The 21,652-nt window shown below is 42.4% G+C and overlaps 1 protein-coding gene across 1 annotated transcript in view; it reads right to left on the bottom strand.

Annotated features, from left to right (window-relative positions):
* Window positions 1-21,652, bottom strand: part of ptprk (protein tyrosine phosphatase receptor type K) — a gene marked incomplete in the record, with an annotated part of 84,801 nt that overhangs the window by 946 nt on the left and 62,203 nt on the right. Inside the window, 21 exon segments of the mRNA XM_078093080.1 lie at window positions 5-1,628; window positions 1,750-1,885; window positions 2,074-2,237; window positions 2,328-2,453; window positions 3,234-3,365; window positions 4,742-4,915; window positions 5,599-5,748; window positions 6,479-6,614; window positions 6,755-6,909; window positions 7,149-7,265; window positions 7,603-7,700; window positions 7,809-7,845; window positions 8,387-8,404; window positions 9,613-9,758; window positions 9,910-9,997; window positions 10,354-10,541; window positions 10,806-10,817; window positions 12,618-12,653; window positions 13,174-13,334; window positions 15,966-15,995; window positions 19,066-19,201. Of these exon segments, the coding sequence (XP_077949206.1) occupies window positions 1,575-1,628; window positions 1,750-1,885; window positions 2,074-2,237; window positions 2,328-2,453; window positions 3,234-3,365; window positions 4,742-4,915; window positions 5,599-5,748; window positions 6,479-6,614; window positions 6,755-6,909; window positions 7,149-7,265; window positions 7,603-7,700; window positions 7,809-7,845; window positions 8,387-8,404; window positions 9,613-9,758; window positions 9,910-9,997; window positions 10,354-10,541; window positions 10,806-10,817; window positions 12,618-12,653; window positions 13,174-13,334; window positions 15,966-15,995; window positions 19,066-19,201 (2,294 nt within the window).

Raw genomic sequence — 21,652 nt, 5'->3', positions numbered from 1 at the left:
GTCTCTGAATTCCACCTAGATACTGAAAAACGACTTCTAATGCTTTAATATACAGCTTCAATCAGGGTTCTTAAACTTTTCCTCATGAACCCAAAGTGAGCCGACGTAGCCTTTTACCTCGGGACCCTTTGTGGGCTCGTTTCATCGCGCTAATACTCTCGATACTCCAGAGGAAACAGACTTGCAGCCCATTTTGCGTCCCGACTCAAAGTTTAGGAAGCGCTGCTGGTCGAGTAAACATGGAACGAAGATTGACTTTTCCTACAAGCAATGCAAGTAAACAAACAATAAATACAAACAATGTGCTTTATCCATATAGACATATTTACACAAAGTCTTTGGCTTATGAATAAACATCAGCTATAAAAAATAAAATAAAAAGTGTTGGCCACCAGTGCACAAAACAAACTGGGGTCTGCTCACTTTCAATTCCGCTCAAACCAAAAATGGAAAGGAACGTATTCATATTATTTAATCTTTTCTAAAAAATAAAGAAGCTGATCTCTTTATACCTCAAAGCATTTCCTTCTAAGTGTATTGAAATGACACATCCCATTTTTGAATTGGTGGAACTGAAAGTGCTTCGGGCCCAGCCCTGCAACAAACATCATTATGCTGACGTCACATGGTTGAACAAAAATCTTAAAAGACATAAAAACTTTTTTTTCCCAGTCGATCAAGAAATGATGCAAATCAACTCTGCGGTGACCGCAGGAAACAAACAAACGATACATAATCACACGTATACATTTTAGTGAAAATCCCACACAATTTTTTTTTTTTAAGTTGCCACTTCATAATATCGTAACAAATAAAAAGAAAGCGTTATGCTTCGTATAAACTTCATGTTGTAGTTCCATTGCCCGTCTTGTTTCTAAGACCTTTACTTATTACGTGGTCCTGTGTCGTGTCATCTGACATTCTACTGGTTCAAAGTGGCGATTATATACTTACACACATAATGTTGTGAACCAGGAAAATAACATGAAGATGCTGCTGATGTGTGGAGTAGAAAAAGAAGCCTTCACAGAGTTTGGCCCGGCTGTAACATCAACTTGTTCTTATACAAAAGCACTTGCTGCAAATATTCAAACACCGCCACGATGAGAAGCCCAACTAGTTACTCACAAACGATGAGCGTGAGAGCCGGAATGCGGGCGCCGCTTAAAACTTACGCAGTCATTTCAAAAGCCGTGGATGCAGTTGGCCTACGGGAGAGGGAGACACCCACAGCGCACATGGGGTACTGCAGCTGAGGCAGCACGCGGCACGAGGCTAAACATTTAGATGGGGCCCAGAACATACAGCGGCCCGCTGGCGCTCAAAAAGCTGTACAACAAGCATAAAAGGAGTAAAAGGAGAAGAGGGAGTCAGACCTCCCTCTCTGCTGCACTCCTTCTGTTAAAAGTCTGAATGTTTCCCTTTGTTCGGATTCTTTACAACACTGTACAAGGAGCCAGATTTCCACTTGAAGGGACGCAAAACGGGTGCTACCGATTGGCCGCGCAGAGGGGAGTCGGGAGCGAGTGAAAGCAACGCGGGAAGTGAAAAGATCCTCTGCTCTTCTTCTTTGTTTAGGAGGATTCGATGAACTCCAGTGACAGGTCGTAGCAGAATCGGTACTGTTCCTGTAGAAGAACACGGACGGCAGAACAGATATTTCATATTTGGGTATTTCATATTTTAAAAAGTCTGATATATTGCACTGTGACAACTTGGGGTTCTTTTCTCTCCTCCTCTCCAACTCACCGGAGTGTCCACCATGTTGGGCTTGCTGTTCCTCAAGGTCTTTACGGCGTGGAAGACGTCGACCACACTCTGCCTCTTGGTCATCTCACACACGATGCTGCTGGCACAGAAGACTCCACTGCGCCCACCTCCGTTCCTGTCAACACACATCGTGCAGACGCGTGACCAATGCACCATGTCATAGTTCACATGTAGTTTTGTCACCTCGCAGTGTTTATCGCACTGATTTTTGGTGTAAAAATCATCCTGCTTCTTCATAAAACAGAGCCACAGATTACTAAATAAAAAAGAACCCGAGGGCTTGTATATTTAGTGTGAACTCACAGGCAATGCACGATGGTTCTTCCCTCTCCCTCCTCTCCCTCACGCTGCCATTGGTCCACCTGCAAGATCAGTTTGAGGAAGGAGCGTTTGGAGGCGGGGACCTCCCTGTGCCCCGCCCACCCCAGGTACTGGAACTGACGGACCATCAGGTAGCCTTCCTGTGGCTGCGGGATCAAAAGACGGCCACATTGGTTGGAATGAGTCGTGAAGGGGCCCAATGAGCTGCCGCGCAAACCCCGTCCTGATCTACTCACCCTGGTGAGGTTGCAGACTCTGAAGAGTCTGCTGATCACATCGCAGTCCATCGAGCAGGACATGCACTCCACCTGGACCGGACCATAACGCAACATGCCCTCCTCCGGCCAGTACTGAGGGCAACCCTGTTTGGAAACGTTTACCTTACATTTAGATTTAGTGTAATCCAAAAAACAACAGTGTACCGAGAAGAAACAGCAAAAATATTTGTGCTAAATCAAATATTGGAAGCAGACTTATTTTCCTTTGTGTCGTTTGGTTAATGCTTATTTAAGGCCTTGGTGAGCAAAGGACTATTTTCTACCCTTCTACAGTCAAATTCTGTATATATATATATATATATATGTATATATATATATATATATATATATATATTGACCTTATTCGATGGCTGAGGACAGACATTTTAAGCCAATATTAGCATTTTAATACAAATTTGCAATAACTGCAAGACAGGATTATCTCCTTCTGTATAATAAAGGTTTCTCTCTTGTCAGACTGGAGTTTGATTTGATTTGTGTGGCTGAACACAGTAAACGTTAGTGAGTTTTTACTTCACAGCCCGAGGAATGGCAAAGGTAAAACATTAAAACGTCAAATAGATGATACATTTTGCCACATATAAGTGGATACCTGTATTAGTGTATGTTTGCTCTCTGGATGGCCACTGCGAGTCCCCTCTCATGTGGATTATATCATTGTTTGATTTCCTGCCTATAATATAATGTAGGTGGTATCGTAGTTAATTGGGCCCGTGTTTTTGATTATTTATAGAAATATGTTAACAGAATATTACAGATACCAAAAGGCATCCTCTATCGTTGTCATTAATAGTACTGAGAGTAAAACAGAGATAAACATGTCTTACATTTTGGAATGTTTTAGTTATGACAAACACAGATTACCTGAGCCAGGTCGATCTCATTCAGCATCACCAGACTGGTACACCCGTAGTCGTAAACCAGACGCCAGAAGTCTTTGACGGTGTTGGGCAAAGGATGCTGGGTAACGATGAATGCAGCAGGCTGTCTGTAGCTCTGCGGGAAAACAAACCACAGAAAGGACGTCAGCGCTTCCATACAAACAGCGTACAGTTCACAGTGTGAAGTCATGCTTTTCATACACGTCCTTCACTTCTTGAATATCTGTCATTATCAGCTGAGTCGGAACACGTGTGGGACGGCGAGCAACACGGGGGATGTTTGGTCACATGATCATGCAGTGGGCCTATCAGACGTGATGATGAGGAGCATGCGGTGCACAGACAAATGCATCGTGTGTATCGTACATCGACATCTCATTGGCTCAGTTTAAATTCAGTTAAAAAAGAAAAGTTGCCAAACACAAAAAGGAAATTTACCGAACAAATAAAAGTTTCGTTGACAAAACATACTTCCTGAACTGAAAGTGCACTGAGCCCAACTAATCCTTGGTGATAATGTGCAGCCACATGTGAGACATGAGGTGTGAATGATTTGGGTGAACTTAGGGGTCAGGTTTAGTATTTAGGGTGCAAATGGCTCTGCTAAACATGAACCAGGTGGCTGAATGACACTGAAGCCATGAAACAAATCCAGTGTTGGAGATTTGAAGTAAAATCCCATTACCTGGAACTCCTCTGAGAGCTTGGTTAGAGAAAGGCCAAACGTAAGTGACTAAACTTTTAAAAATTTGAAAGTTTTACACCAGCTACAGTTTTTTTGTGCTCCAACAGCTTTGTTGGAGAGCTGCCCGGTTTCCTTCCACACCATCCATATATAATAAACTTTGTGTTTCAGCCCCTATCGTACCTTATCTGCTGCCCACCCATTACCATCTTTCCCTCCACTCATTGTTCCCCCTAATGGTTATTAAAACGTAAGTTAGACAATGCCCTGATATTTGCCATCTTACACTAAATTTCAACCTAGTTAATGACTTTGTTTTGCAAGTCAGTTTTCAACTGTTGTTGATGTAAACATTGTCCTGCAAAAACGAGGCTGTTCTAGATGGGGTGGTGGCCAGAGAAGAACCTGGATTTGTCTCTCGCCTTCTGCTGCTAAAACCACAAACACAGCATCACACAAACGGGGAGGGGAGTTTGTGTGTGTGTGTGTGTGTGTGTGTGTGTGTGTGTGTGTGTGTTGTCCGTGTAAGCATGTGCGCATAAATATGTACCAGTGTTCTGTATCGTCATTTGTGTGTATCATTCATCATCAAGTATTTCCTTTCAGATTGGGACATCACACATCAGAAACAGTTTTGATTCATTTTCCAAGTTGCATTAATTGAAATTGTGTTAAACCAATGTATGTGTATAAACGGCTTTTTACAATGTTTAAAAAAGAACAGACGTTGTCTGAAATGTCCATGTGTATGTGTTGAAAATAACACAACCTCAATGTATGTGCGTGTGAGTATGTGATACACTTACATCCATCAGAGCAGCATTAATGTAGTTGCTGCTTTCTCCATCTATAGTAATAAGGAAGGGAAGGCATCTATCAGGAGGAAGGCCATCCATAAAGCGGTTCTTATCTTGGTTTCTAGGCAACAGTGCGATGCTGCAGTCTTCAGGCTGAGGCTGAGGAGTCACCGAGTTTAACGTCTGAACAAAGGCAGAGAGAAACACAACGTCAAAGTTAGTGCATAAGCAGAGTACATCTTGTTTTGGAACAACTTTTATCCTCTTGGCGTTCTGTCTCGCTATGTTTGCGTTTCTTGGACGCCGTGGAAGGTTTTCATAGCTTCCTTTTGGATGAGTCCTTACAGTTTTGCACCCGGTTGCCACGTTTTAAAAGGGACTGACTCATGCAGCATTACATTGGCGCTGCGAGATCACGCTTTCAAGCAGCAGTGTACTTCCGCCATACCGGACCAATTTATATAATGATCTCTATTAGTCAGTTGGACACAAAAATATTTTCCAGGTTCGAAAAATACCAATATGTATTTTTTAATGCTCAACTGCACAGTTCTATTGTAAATGTGAAAAACGGGTACAGTTGTTTGCAATAGTTGACTATTGCTTGAGTTGGAGTTAAAGGAAACATTTAAGGGATGATAATCTAAAAAGGAGTAAACAGTTGATTCAGATTATGGCAACATAATGTGATCACTCACAGACTCTAAAATTCTGAACAGCTGATGAGAGGATTATGCCGCCCAGAGGCACTTCTATCGACGTTTGGACATTTGTGTTGTGCCGTTAAAAATATCCTCCTCGAAAACCCTATTTAATGGAGGAGTGTTACTTGTCGGCTTGAAGACACGGATTCTATTCAGGTTTACCTGGAACTCGTCCTTCAGATGTGACGAGTTGGTCTGCGAGTCGATGCGGATGAGCTCATAGAAAGCAGCCTTGAACTCGCAGACGGGGATGGCCGTTTCCCCGCACAGACAAGCCTCTAGAATGGCGTCGTGGATGAATATATACTGCTCCTGAGGACACAGAATTCAAGACCTGGACGTTATTACACACAAACCCACATTTCGCTCCTGGATTAAAACATCGGCAAACAATTAAGCACACAGACACACACACACACAACGTGTCATGAGGGGAACACGAGCAACGTGTGACGCCAAATAAAAGTGAGCATGCGGACACTCCGGGTGGGTGACGACTGATGGATGAGATGAGATGGTGACTTTCGAGTTTTTTTTTTTTTCTACTCCACTCAGTGCTTGTAATCAAAAGCATATTTCTTGCCTTGTCGTCTCCATAGAAACAACGTCCAGGGAAACATTTGTATTGTTCGCAGTTTCACGTTTGAGAAGTTGAGAGGTTTTTAAAGTGGGTTCACTTCTGCTTGGACGTGTATTTGCTTACTGAGGGTCACCAGCTCCGGTGAAACATTATGGGATGGAGGTGCTTCGTTGAGGGCGCTACATGCGGCGCTTCCTGTCACAGTGTAATTCTTCATTCTAGCATCCGATGGCGCCAAAGTCAGATATTTAGAAACCCACAATAAATGGGCCTTAAATAAATGAAAAGACGGTCCTGATAATATTTTTACGGATTAGTAAATATCCCATCACATCGTTTTGTCCGATTGTTTTTCCTGCGTTTACTAGTGACAAGAATCTCTGGAACATGCCGATGGCTGAAGTCTTACACTTTTATCTCTTTAAAATGTGGATGCAGATGGAGGATGGGTAATGCAGTCACCTCAGTCTGTACCATGTTGATCCTCCTGGAGCGGAGAGCCTTCACACAGTTGTAGATGTCGACCACACCTTCTCTCTCCGCCATGTCCAACATGATGTCAATCACTATGAAGCAGCCGGTCCGCCCGGCTCCAGCACTGCAGAGAAAAACAGACAGAGAAATCACTCTTGAGGCAAACATTGATTTTATTTATTACTATGGTATGAACGTGAGATAAAAGGGCGTGTAGTAATAGTGCGTGGCGGAGTATTTTAAGATCTTTATGTATTTCTATACCTGCAGTGGACCACAATCGGACCAGCAGAGGGCGGATTTGAAATTTTAACCCTGCGGATGAAGGAAAGTAGTCCAGTGGCGTGATATGGGACTCCGTGGTCGGGCCAGCCTGTGAAGTGGAACTGTTTGACTTCCCGCACCTCGTTGAAACCACGCTGAGTTAGAGACAAAAGACATCTTTAGATTACGTTGAACGGAGCCAGTCATTACATATTCAGTGGTTGAATCCGACTCAAACAGATGTTGAATTTATTTGATGCACAGAGGGATAAACACCTCCTTAACTAGACACGTTCCACATGGGTTACGTTACAAGCTTTAAGATATTTCATAACAAAGTTAGCTCAAAATGAAAAGAAAACAACAGACACTTGTTTAAACTAATGTGACTCACCCTCTCCAGCGTAAATGTGCGCACCACATATTCAGCAAGAGGTTCAACCTCCACAAATGTCACTTTGAAGTCTCCGTACACCTCTGCATCATCTGGCCAATACTTATAGCACTTAACCTGTTAAAAATAGCATTTGAATTTTAATATAATGCTGTAACCCTGGCAGATGTACCAAACAAGCAGCAGCACAGAGATGGCTGCTAATTGCTCTGCAGCAGTCACATCCCATTTTTTTCCATTAACATTCATTTAAATAACATCAACACTACAAAAGTAAGTACTTTTACACTCAAAAAATATATATGCCAAAGCAACTTTAAAATGTTTGTGATCTGCCTACGCAATTGTCAAAAGGGCCTGAATAATCAAAATGTGTGAATAACTTGAAATATGTTTGCTGGGAAAACAATATTTAAAGTTTATTGCATGAGAAGAGATGACCAGAGAAACGTACCCTTCCAACCTCCACCAGATTGGTCACCATGACGATGCAGGCTGACTGTTCCTGCCACACCATCCTCCAGAAGTCATACACGGTCTCATGAACGGGACCTTTCAGATATAGAGACATGTGGTCAGCACGTGATATGGTTGCTATGTGAGAACACGTTCTAAAATGCTGTAGGACAAAAGTTATGAGGGGTTGTCCTTGTGTCTTACCCTGAGTGGCGATGTAGTGACTTGGTCTCTGGTAGCCCTGAAAACACCATAACACAACAACTTAATATCAAAGTCTCCAAGTAATATCCAAAAAGTGTAAAGTACAACAACATTATAACTAAACTAATCTGGAAGCTTGCTCTCATCCTTCGGCGATTACGGAGAAGTTTATACTCACGTTTTTGTCATATCGCACAGTGTATTTTAATTATTGTTTAATTTTCTACCTTCATTTGTGAATTAACAAAAATTGTCAAAGCAAGGATCAAAGTGAGACCCTCCCGAAATCCACAGCCTAACTGCCAGGTGCTGCCAGGCTCTGAATACCACTGATTGGGATTGCCTGATGGCAACAACACTAAAACGGGTACTCGGCATGAGCAAATTTCCAGCACATAGTGGGATGTAAGACTGGTGGGAGGGCACGATGGTGTGAAATCTTTCATGCAGCACAGTCCCCGGCAACTCAAAATGTGCGCACAACCTGACCCTCTGCACGCAATGAGGAGTGCAAGAACGGATGTGTGTATCGGTAAAGGTTAAGGGGCACGGGTGAAAGAATCTACAGTGGTACTTACATCCCTGTACAGCCAAATCTACAGCCCAAGCCACAGGCAGAACAAGTGAAAGAAAGAAAGAAAGAAAGAAAGAAAGCACAACAATTTCAGTGGGTGTCAATCAGAAAAGGAAAAGTTGCAGTGATATAATGGAAGTGCAGGACATGCAGAAAGAAAAGAAAAAGAAAAAACATGATCTAAAATTGTGAATTAGGCTGAATAGAAAGGACACTTCCTGATGCCGTTTGACCTCTTTAAAGAGCTGGTTGTTAATCTAAATTTGGAGCACAATCCAAATGATATGACAGCAACAACCACAACTGTAGCGACAAAGATTGGCTGGATACACCAGTGAGTGCCCACTATCCATCCAAGTTTAATGGAGGTGGTGGCATGCATGTGACAGCTTTAATAGAAGGTAATAATATTAAAGAAGAGCATGCTATAAGCAGTGTGTAGCATTAAAAAAACATTACACATGTGAGAGACTAACATGCAGATGATTGTTGTAAAGGTGACAGTGGAGACGTGGAGATGGAAAAGCATAATTGTGTGGAATTATGTGATGATAGGAGAATGGATAGAAAAGATGGGTAAGAAAAGATGGATGGATTAAAAGTATCAAAACACCTGTACTTTCAATTTCTCTCGTTTGAAAAATAGACACTACATTAAGGGGAAAACTTTCAGTTGATGTTCTTTAAATGTCATAATTTACAGTCATCAGTACAACCAGTAAATTGACTGAATGCAGATAAAATACTTAATTCATTGATATCATTCTCATGTCTGTGCAATAGATATGAAGCAAGCAGCAGAAGTTGGTTAAGTTTAGATTAGATTAGCTTGGCCTACAAAACAGGTGGGTGACGCTAGATTAGCTCCAAACAACTGTAGCAACACTGTTTACCAGCACATCCAAGGCTCACAAAGCATTTGCTATTTGTTAAAGGTGAATAAAAGATGTGTGGCTGGAAATGACAAGCTTTTATACTGTACTATTTAACGGACAATTCACTTTGTATAGATGTTACTGCTAAATGCTGATTGTCCGGGACTATATTTCCATTGGCTGCTTCTGGACACTATGATGAACTTAGAATGCACGTGCATGGAGAGACGAGAGAGAGGACAATGGGGAAAGACACATATACGGTAGGTATGACGTGCTGTCGGGGTGGCTGGATGCGTAAAATGGTGCGATGGATGACTAGTAGACGCAAGAAAGGTATAGAGGCCTGACATACGAGCGAGGGAGTTTGGTTTCGTTGGTTTCGTTGGGAGCCAATAGTAGCATTCGATGCGTTTCCACTTACATCGATGTAGTTGGCGTTGATGTAGTCGGAGGAGGGGTCGTCTTCTATGGGCTGTAGAATAACCCTTGAGTGGTCATCTACAGAGAGACAACAAGGACGCAGAGATTCATCACAAACAAAGAGGTAAGCGCAAAGAAGTAAGTAAGTATTTGCTCTCGTACACCCTTCTTCCCCCCTTTCCTTCCGTGCAACCTCTGTCACGAACATCAAGACCTAAAGCTCTCTTACATGCTATAATGTTGCCATAGCGGTTCTTGGTGCGGTTCTGCTCCTTCTTGGCCACGTCCCAGGAGGCCGACTGGCCCTCGAAGAAGCTCTGTATCACCAACAACACGCAAAACAACACAAAAGAAAATTACACGTCATGGATCCAAAGATATCGCTTCTCTAGTCTAAAAGAGGTACTTGAGCGACGGTTCCATGGGCACGTGTATGGTGACAGAATACTTCGTAGATACATAAAAATGTTTGTATCGACTGTCAAGTCGATAAGAATGAAAATACTCTCTCTCAAATAAAGAGTAGTAACACAAGACAAGACATCAAATTCAGCTTCATTGACTTTCTTTATAAGCTTTCTGCAGTTCGGCCACCTCCGACCAGCCCGGCAACTAATACCACGCTCATCGCTGCCAGTGCCACAGATGAAAGCACTGCTTATTATAACCTTACTTCATACTCCTCCTTAAAGCCGTAGCTGTCGGAGGTTTTCATGAGGTTGATGTGCTGCAGCAGGTCGGCCACTCTGATGGCGGGGTGCAGCTGCCCCGTCTGGTAGGGGGATTCGGTTCCCTCGCAGTGATACCGCGGGACGTCCAGGAGCCGGCTGTTCTCCGCCGCGGAGGCGCTGTGGTTCTCGTCTACAACGAGAGGGCAGTTGGTTTTGTTTGTGCTTTTTGAGGTTTTCGTGCTGGCAAATGGTTGGATGAATCGCGCACGGATAAAGGTACTTTACGGCAGGATGTAGAAAACCTTTTATCCATGTAAATGCAACAAAACAAAGACTTTTACATCCTTCCAAAAACTAGTGGGCCTACCTGCTGGTGGCTTTGAATCATGACCAGAACAAAATACTGCATTGAACACAACGGCAAACCGAGTCAGTTTTCCTTGTCTAAACTCACCTGTGATTGGAACTACGTGTTAAAGCAGCAGAAAAAGAGAAGAGCAGAAGCTTCAGTCAGACAGCTGGATGGGAGCATTTGATAGTAAGACTAAACAGGGAGTACAGCTTTACGTTGGCACCTTAGATGTGAAGGACCCAAATAGGTCAAAATATTATGCTTGATGGAAAAAATGAGTGATCACACCAAACAATGCAGACACTTGACTGAAACCCCTTCAGCAACATGCGACACCAAGAAGGAGGACACGACTTAAAATGAGCTGTTAAGTTGACCGCTAACTCGTGTCATTGTACTTCATCCAGTAACTGCTGCTTCAAACACACTGTGCAATGCAAACCGTTCTCCACCTTCCACCAGATAAGACAGTTCCACTCAATATGAACACATTTCACCACGTTAATATGATTATCTCTGCATTTTTGTAGCTCGCGCGTTTAATTAAGCTAATTAAGGGGTCAAGTTGTCGCCGAAAACGTCCGCCTGAGTGGGAGGTGATGCGGGCCGACACTAGTGAGCGCGGACTGACGGCTCGCATGATGGACCGGGTCGGGGTCGCAGATCAACCGGGTGATTTCATCCCCGCCGCTGTTTGTTAACTGACACTGTTTGTTATTTCATCCAGCGGATGCTGTTGTCTGCTCTGTGGGCATGTTAGCTCATGGCTGGTTGTTAAAGGTTCTCTAGGTCCCCGTCAGGCCAATTAACAGTAAACCCGACGCGACGCCGCCTCTTAATTTGCTACTTCTCTCCACTCGGTGATGTGATTGGCGCAGTCAGATCATAACTGCGGCCTTCAGTCTAAATCAAGGGCCATGTATCAGCTAGTTAAACACAGTTGGGTGGCGTTGGTGGGCTGAGGAGCCCTTAAGGGTTTGTTAGAGCTCTGCATCGTGCTGCAGTATCAGGAGCTAGAGAAGAATCCAACCCAGCAAAAAACAGAGCTTCCCACTTCAGCCCAGGCGCAGATGGTAGATACTCGAGCAGACTCTGAGATCCACCGCGAGGAAAGAAAGCTCCGCCAAGCACGTGGGCCTGTGGGCACCGAGTTATTCGCCGTCACTGCATGTCACCGATTGAATCTGCGGTCGCCTCGCGTTTGGCAACGTGACAAATTGTCTTCCTCCTTTTTAAGCATCGTGTTTCTGTCGTTTCACCAGGGTGGGAGATGGCGTCCCTCCAGACAACTCAAAACTGTGGGAATAATGAGGCGTCTGAGGGAGAACGATGGTGATTACTGGGAATATCGATAGCTCGCAGTGGGAAAGAAGCCGTGTCTTAGGTCGGGAGTGATTGACCCTCAGGGGAAACACAGCACAACAGATGAAGCGCTTGGCTGGTGGGAGTTTTTAGTACCGGCAATGTTTTACGAGGAGTGTTGGCACCAGGCGGCGAAGAAAAGATGAACACACCGCAGGTAGCATGTAGCATGATCCACTACTCATCATTGCATTGCCTCACAACCAAATCCAAACATCTATTTGGCATTTTTGTTGTGTTTCTGTTCAATTTCAGTTCACTGCCCATATGTGTGCAGCCATGTGTGTGTGTGTGTGAATAGAAATATTTGTGAATAAGAGACGTCATTGTGGTACTAAAACCTCCATCAAACCAAACCATTCGCTCACATAAACGAACTTGACCAAGGTCAAATCAAGTGACACGGGATGCAGAATGTGATGGAGCCTTTGACCTCGCCACATTGGGGCCTGCGTGGAGACGCACAGAGGGGGGGGGGGGGCTACGGGGCGCTCAGATGAGGATGGGTGATGACTGAAGGGAGCTGGTGGGTAACGTGACACGAGTTCTCACCTAGCACAGCCGTTGGAACCAGAGGATCGTTGGGCGCTGTTAGAGGAAACACGGGAAGGAAATCTCCTGAATTTCAGTGTTACTCAAATGTGCACGAGGGCCTTAACGTGAACGTGCGTAGGAAAGGAAGGAGCATTTACTACAGAAACCATCCCGATGGCAAACAGTGACCATTTACTGCCTTTCTTTGCCTTATACTACTATGAACTGATTAATTGGGGGGTTTTTGGACTGTTGCTCAGACATTAAGAGACATTTGAAGGACACTTTAGTCTCGAAACTGTAATCGGCACCCGAATAACTAACCAAAAAACAAAAAGGGAAGGTTCACCAATCACAACTATTACTACAGATTCCTAATTGAAATGCTGTAATTACAATAAGTTTGAGCGCTGTAACCGGACAGTTAGTTAGAATAACCACGCGATTACTAAAGTCAGCGTGAATAGAAGTGAGGAAAGATGAAAATAAGTATTATTGAGTTGTGTTGAGACGTGGATCCATGTTGAACGCTAAAGTTTATGGCTATTGATAACCATAAATGTCGTCAACCTACATCGGTTGTTGTAGTTGTGAGAGTCCATGAAGGTCACCGCCATGGGATCTTCTCCATGCAGAGTGCTCTGGTCGGCGTAGCTGCGATCCATGGCGTTCACCATGTGAGTCATTTCCTGCCGCGTCGTTCCGATGGCGTCTTTACGTTTTTTAGCCAGTTTCCTGTCAGGAGCAGAGAGCGACACAATTAGGTATTTCGTAAACTAACAGACAGTCAACCGGCCTGCAGACCACCGCCGATTTCGGAGAAGTCTCAAACGATTCACTATGGTATGATTTTGTGTAAAGTAGGTGGTATCAAGTCACTTTAGGCAATATAAGCATAGCTGGAGGGGGGGGGGGGGGTGCAGGCTGCTGATTCAAGATGCAAAGTTTAGATCCAACAAGGAAGAGAAAAGAAGACAGGTGGGGAGAAGAGAATAAGAGAGGAAGAGAAGAGGAAAGAACAGGCGAGGGAAGGCTTGTTTGTTAAATGGCAGCATGTAACAGGCTCGGCTACGGGAGCGGAGGGGAAGTAGCATCTAATGCAGACCGGGGGAAGCGGCCTACGGCCCACAAGCAGCAAGGCAGAAAGCTTCCATCAACCTCTGTACCGTAGAAGAGCCGCCAGATGAAAAACATACGGTTTATTCCAAATCTATATTTCTATTGTCTGAAACTCCTCATTTTATGTCATATCAGAGATCACGATCAGAAAAAACGAAGAAAAAACAAAACAGATTTAAGTATTTGGTTTTCATCCGACAGGAAAGGAGGAAAATCCCTTAAAAACAAATGACCTTTGATCTGAAGAAGCTCTGGGGAAATCATTTACCAACCAAAGTACCACAGTCATCACAAAATGAGTTTTAGGACTCGAGGTCACATCACAAATAGTCCAGAATTATGAGAGACAGGTACACAATGTTTCTAGAAATCTCCTATTTGTCTTTACAAGCCTTTCTTGAAATTGTGGAATTAAATGCATTTTTTCCCCTTGCAGGCTACAAGAACTCAGATAACAGTATAAAATCAAAATATCAAGTTGTCCTTTTTTAGGTGTAGGTCTCTATTATCTGTGCAAAAGATAAAATCCCAGGAATGAACGTGCATGAACGTTTTGTACTCAGAGCCATAGACAGTTAAGACAACATCTGTACAGGGGAATAAACCTTTAGTATGTTTCCACCTACTTTACACAAGTTACTGTATCACATGAATAACAGTTTGAGCACCGACATCAATAAAAACCTCTCAGAGGTTTGATGGAGATAATAGTAATAATTGTTGCTTAACTTCTATCCCAGTCAACAGACCAAAAGCATGCTTTGTGCGATTGTTCAGTTCACCTGTTCACCCCGAAATACAACAATGCCACCTCTAAGACACACACACACACACACACACACACACACTCCGGCTGCTGACCCGGTGTAGCTGTTTGTGAGTGTATTGCCCAACAGACACATAGAAATAGGAACGAAAGCGAAGCATATATAAGCAACCACTATACGCTGTGTATTGGTACACACACACACACATATATGTATATATACACATACATATATAAGGGGGAGAGATGTAGAAACAGACAGAGAAAAGGCGTAGCTGTGACCAGAACTTAAGTGAATCTATGTTAGGGAGCATTATCTCGTTGCGGGAGCTACAGTGTGCAGACCTTTAATTATTATTCATTGCGGTCTTCTTCGGTGCCTGCCTACAACTTTTTGGAGGTGCATGACCACACATAGTTTATAAGCATCTGAATATTTAATTGTTAACAGATTCTTTCATTAGTAATATCTACTGGATGGTTTGCATGAGGATAACAAGAGAACTTATATACAGTGAATTCTCCTGATACATGTATATGAATGGATGCACGAGCGTCTCGACTCCAGAAAATAAAAACACATTTGTCTGACAACATTACATTTCATTAACCTTTAAGTCACAAGAATAACGCTTAAGCTTTTCAAACAACATTTTGTTTGTCTTGTGAATACAGGGTCTAGCTGTAAGTGGTGATTCTGTTTGTGCAAAACAGATCACTGAACTCTTTAACTGACGTACAAAGAGGAGATAAGGGATTCATTTTGGTCACAGCCGGCGAGAGACAACAAGAGACGGAGTAGAGAACTATCCGCTACACGAGAAAACCCACCAACAACAACCGAAATCCGAGTCGTGGGCTCCACACAGGGAGCTGACCGAGACTCACTGTGTGCAGCGGAGAAACCGCGATACCTGTGACTTGATGGGCGGATGGATGAACACATGACTACATGCACACAAAGAGCTACAAGTCACAAGTGCAGCATTCTTTTTTCAAATAACACGCTTAGGGCCTGTGTCGTCCCACTTTGGCCTGCTTTGTTCTGGTTTATGGCCCACTTTGGCCTTTATAAGCCTGCTTCAGAGCAACTTTGGAGCATGTAGAGGGCACCAGGGCTGAGGTCAGTTCAGTTGTCAGTTTAGTCCCTTATGATTTAGCATTGTTATTATTTTAAGACATGAAACATTCTCTTGAAAAACTTTAATAATTATAATTTTAAAGCCGCATTTAAAGTACTTAAATATAGATGATTGAAAATAAGGAAGGACCTGACCTGACTGACATGGAAGTGAACGTACCCCCACCCTGGCAAGGCGTCAATGAGGATGGCTTGGGCTGGTTGGTCAGAGCTGAAAATGTGTTTTGTCTTGAAAAAAGTATACTGCATCTTTAAAAATAACAACAACTAGCCACTAATAATTCACCCAATAAGATAACAGCAGCTGGGTGAGCTGATTGTTGATTTGTTGTTTACTTACAGGTAATAAGAGTATGAATAGTAGGTCCTCCTGGGGTTGTGAGCCAATCAGAAAGCAAAGAATGAGACACAAAGGTCATGAATGTGCAAATTAGGACAATGCTGTCTTGTCCCAACCAGCAACAACAGAAACAGAATAAAACACCTTTTGATTGCTAAAACTTGAGGGTCATGCAAGGTTTTGTTATAATAACTAAGGGCCCTAATGATTTATTTTTAAAACTACTCTAAGCTCAGGTTTAAAACTGAATAAATACTACAAAACAGGCCTAGATAATTATACAAATATGACTAAAATAACAAATAGCTATAAATAATAGAACATATTCTTTGTGGTCTTTTGAATAAAATATTCAGACATTATTTTTTAAAGCAGATAATTGCCGAAAGTGAAAGTCTCTTTTAGCCCAAATCGGCCAATAAAAATGTCCTTATAAACACCTATAAAAAGTAAATAATTCATACAAAGCTATGTTATCTGTAGCTCGACGCAGCTTGCTTCCTGTAAAGCAAGCATGATGTCATTTCAATGTCATCATGTCCCACCATTTTAAAGATGCAGTATTGTTAATAGTTGCAAAAGGGTTTTATGACAATGAAGATTGATCTCCCCAGAAACCTTCATGGAAAACTACTGACATAACATCAAAACAAATCTTAATTACATTAAACACATTTTTAAAATAGACTGGACGCAGTTTAGTTCACAAACCAAATCGAAAACTAGGCTACGTTTTAAGGGCTCAACACAAATGATGTCATAGCTCTAGAGAAAGCCATGCAGAGATATGGTGACCTTTTCTCAACCAGGGACTGCTCTCATGTTCTGTTCTCATCAATTAACCTAAAAATAACTAACTAACTAACTAAAAATGTAGAATTAACCGAGAAACACAATTGAACAACATATTTGATTTCCTCCCGCGAGGCTCTACAGTTAAGTAGAGAAAATGGAACGGAATATTACATTTTTAAATCAAATCAAAGTCTGTCAGGTTTTTGGGGATGGTGGTGAAGTTATTTCAAAACTGGTAATAGAAAATAGTAGCAGCTGTGGCAATAAATCAGGTATTGTCAATGCCCTCTCTAAGGTCGGGTCCTTTGCTGCATGAATGAACTTCCTGTGCATAACATTTACGATTGTAGATTGACCCGAAGTTGGCAGCACGACTGCTGGATCGGGTGAATTCATTAAGAGAATTAAAATAAACATGCGACAGTCAGCGGCGGCCGGATGTTCTCTGGTGATGAGAGTTAATCACTGACTTTAATGACGAATAGCTTTTGATTTGCTGAGCAAAAATCTTAATTGGTTGCAATTAAGAAGGTATTTTTCTTGCTGGTTTTCCTTCAGCGTGTCTCCTGAAAGACACAGTCGAGGATTAGACGTTGACCATCATTCATCTTTTCTTAAATTTTCAAGAGACAGGGTGGTCAATGAGCAAATTAAGCATATTAAATTCATACATTTCCACATGCAGGATAAGGCACTCAACATGAATATATTTGTCTTGAATATGCAAATGGTTTGCTAATTATTCTCTTTAGATGAGGCACTTAGGTTCCCTGAACACCAGCTTTTAATTGAAAGGTCACAGGGAGTGCGGCGCGTTTACTGATAGTTAATTGTTACACGCATAGACTTTTGTTCATGACTTGCATGCACGCACATGCACGCACACGCACGCCTTGAAAAGTAGAAAGACATAATTCAGACTCGTGCAACTTCCCAGTTACTCAGGTTTGATGAATAGAGAGCTGATTGCTTGCAAAACTAAAACTGTCTAGACTCTGGGGAGGGGTGGGCGCCGCCATAAAAGCATGAAGATGACTCTCCTTACAGCTTTCAACGTGATAATATTAGACAATTCAAATTAGTATTTGTGAACGGAAATGGGACCATAGCATAGAGCTAACAGGTATCACAAGGAAATGGGACAGAAGTATATCAATTCTACACATAATGATATATTAATAATAAACGATAATTTGATATATTTATACTTGAACTCCTACGTATTTTTAAAATGTTTAAAGTGTGTTGTGATTGCTGCAATAAGGAATTATGAATGTTTATAAGTGCTGATGAATAGAATTGTACAGTGCTGTAAGCAAGTTATAACACATTAAAATGTCTGCAATGTGTTCAGCCACCACGTGGTGGCGCCCCGCACCAAACCAACGCACCACAGGCCGAAACACTACAATGACACCGGGACGGGCCGCCAGTCTTCTCGATGCTTCCCTAGATGGAAGGTGGAGTTTGTGCGTGAGTGGATTTGAATTGCAATATATGTATGTTTCCATCTTTCCGTTTTCTTTCTTCTAAAAACGGAAAGCTTGAAATTTAACTTGAACAAAGAATCTAGTGTACCACTTTTCACTACATGAGAAATTCTCCTGAATTGTGTTTTGACCTACAAGAATGACGTGGACAGAACGTGTGTTTATAAAATGTATTTCTTCGGCGGCACCTCGATCCCTTTTTCCTCGAGCAACTTTAAAACCCGACAACATCGCTACGCACAATGGCATCTTCATCTACGCCTCCTTTCAGCCCGAAACCACATTCTAGTCTGAAGTACGTCTGTGACGTGTTTAAGGAATCCAAGTACATTGGACCGCTCTAATTTTAATCCTAACATCTTCTGCTTGAGGATCTCTTTGTGTTTCCCTTCAGAGTTCTGAGTGATAGTTGTTGTTTCATCTCGTTTGATTCAACGGCCTCACATCTCTCCTGCGCTAAATCACGCTGCGAGGCAGGAGATTCTAATTTTGGACACACCATATTTTCTATTGGATCTCAGCAAAATCGAGCCATCAGCTATTTAATGCTTTAAAAAAAAACGGAACAGACTTCAGGGAGCGATCGAGCCGGTTCTGAAGGGAGATCAACGTTTAAGGTGGATGGATGGAAGATGGTTTTACTATAGCAAATACTGGACCAACACGCAACAGGAGAATGGGCTCAGTTGCACATTTGTACGTGTGTCCTTGCATTGGCGTGTGTGTTGGTGTAGTACTGTTGTTCACGCGGTACTCGCCCTCCTTAAGATTCTCCATTAAAGCCTTGTTTCCGCCGGGCGTAGGCCGTCACTCACCTCTTCTTGACCAACAGGATGGCCACCAGCACCAGCAGAATAAAGACCAGGACGCCAGCGCTGATCCCGGCGATCTTCACCACCCGATCCGTCTGTTTCGCGGGGTCAGGAATGACTTCTGGCTCCTCCGTGGCCCCTGGAACAATTGGAATGCCACGAAAACAACGTCAACGGGGCGGATCGAACACATCGGAGCGCTCATTGATTATTTGGTAGCATCAGGAAGGTGCATGTGGTCACATCACATCCGCAGTTGTTACATTAACACAACAATCAGTGGCGCTCTTTGACGTATTTACACAACCCCGTGGCACCAAAGGCTGGAGAAGTATTCCACTGAACAGCCATTCTGTTTGTCTTCTCTCAAGAAGTCTTTACAATGCGCGTTATGAGGAGCTATTTAAACACAGAGGTTTACTCGTTCCTCTGCTGAAGATCAGGTAAATATCAAGCATCTAAATATTCCCTGTAAAGCAAAGTGGAATAACTGCCGAGACAAATGCCATGGCAACTGTCATAAAGAATTCAAATATACCCAAACGCTTTGTTTGAGGAACTTCTTTGCTCTACGGGCCTTATCAACAATACATTCTCCCTCACCAGTATTCATACAGTTCATATCTGCACATTTTAGAGAACGTGTTCTACGGGAGGCATCCGTGAGGTTTATGGCATTTATAGTTTTTGCGACAAAAGGAAAGAAAAAAGATCTTTGCGTGTCTGAGTGCAGCGCTATCGGCCACAGCCGGGAATGAGCATTGGGTAATGAGTCAGAATTTAGCATCTCACCATGCTGAGGCCACTATTTGAGATATTCCTATTTGGAGCAAAGTGGCCGATCAACTGACTGACAGAAGCCGTGAGGACAACACGGCCAAAAATCACCCATTCTGCATTTTTCTTGTATCATGTGAAGTTCAAGTCCAGTAAACACACAGCGGCGGAGGATGCTGGCTGTGCTCAGTCCTGCTCAGTATCACCTGCAGCAGTCAAAGAACGTAACAAACTTTCACAGATTTCAGCTTCTAATTGATTTTAGCGTTTATACAAAAATGAAGAAACGTTCATTTAAATTCAGCTCATCCTTTGGGAAACACTTTTCACATTTGTCTGGTCGCTTTCCAACGTTTCTCTCCCAATGTCACAGTATATTACATGCACTCAAACTCGTTTCTGCTCCTGATGACTTCAGAGAACGGTCGTAACCCCTGATTTTGTCTGCTTGGAATATTGTTCACAAATGACGGTTGCTGCAGAGTTCATGCTCCGGCACGGATTTAACCATGTTGATCAGGCACAGAAAGTCAACAGCGAGAGAGCCGTGACGCCCCTCAGATTACTGATCTGATCCCAGAGTAGTCTGTCCTGCAGCGTAAGAACATTATCGTGCATTATGATAATCCCAATAATCCAACACAAAGACATATGCGCAGAACTCAATATAATGCAATACATCTATCAAACAATAATCTACTTCCAATGCTAAATATCAACAAAGATAAACATAATCTCTCTCTCTCTCTCCTTCTCTCCCTCAGTATTTTCGACCCGAACATATTCATTTGTCATAAAATGCTTTTGCAGTGGAAATCCTTGAAAGGTCCCCATTCAGTCCTGTGTCATTATGTAACGATATTATAAACCATGGAACTCGGGTCGAAAGATGAAGCCTCAGCTTCCTAGTGGGTTAGCTGATTTCTTTTGAACAGAAGAAGTTGGCATTCTCTTTATTTTTCATTTTACTTCAGTTCTTTCCAACTCCCTTCACTGTCCGTAGCAAACCAGCTCAAAGACCTACAGTGAATATATAAATCGCCCAAATCACATATAAACCATTCAAACATTCAAAAAGCAAATGTAGATGAAGCAATATGGCATCCGGATGCTTTTTAAATAGATTTTAGACATCTATGGGGCTCCATAGCTCAGAGGAATAAGATATCAGGCTTTTGGCTACACAAGCGATAATAAGTACGTACTTATATGCTTATGTCATTGTTAGTCTTGGACTTTTCATGGGATTTATTGATAATGAGATCAGTTTTGTAAAGGACGGAAAGGAATCATCCCGAGCACAATATCTAACCCTAAACAATATCTTGTTTTGCAACAATATAATAGTTACAAACATTATCATTTGGATGGATTAATATATACTAATATATGGAGCAATATTAGAATGATTGGTTATTTGTGGATGGCTAAGTAAATTATAAAAATAAATACCCACAGTTACGTGTATTTTAGAAATTTTAAATGAAAGGAATACTAATGTTAGAGTTATGAAAAGAAAAAAAAAAGTGTTTAAGTTTGTGAAAATACGATTGGGTAGCATCCTCATCCGTTTTAAAAAATCCAGTATTGGCTGAGCTGTTGAGGTCAAATGTCCTGAATAGCAATGCATTGTTTGTATGTGAAACAAGGGTGGTTTTACCTCAAACTCATGTTGCATTTATGACTATACACATACTGGTTTCACCTATTTTAGATCAGGATCTGTCAAAACAAGACTTGACAAAAAAAAGAAAAGAAAAAAAATCTTTAAAAGACTCCCAAGACCCGACCTCATAATGTCGGCGGTAGCTTT

The sequence above is a fragment of the Gasterosteus aculeatus genome, chromosome 18 (assembly GCF_964276395.1).
Source record: "Gasterosteus aculeatus chromosome 18, fGasAcu3.hap1.1, whole genome shotgun sequence".
Taxonomy (NCBI): domain Eukaryota; kingdom Metazoa; phylum Chordata; class Actinopteri; order Perciformes; family Gasterosteidae; genus Gasterosteus; species Gasterosteus aculeatus.
This window is presented reverse-complemented; position numbering and strand designations above follow the sequence as displayed.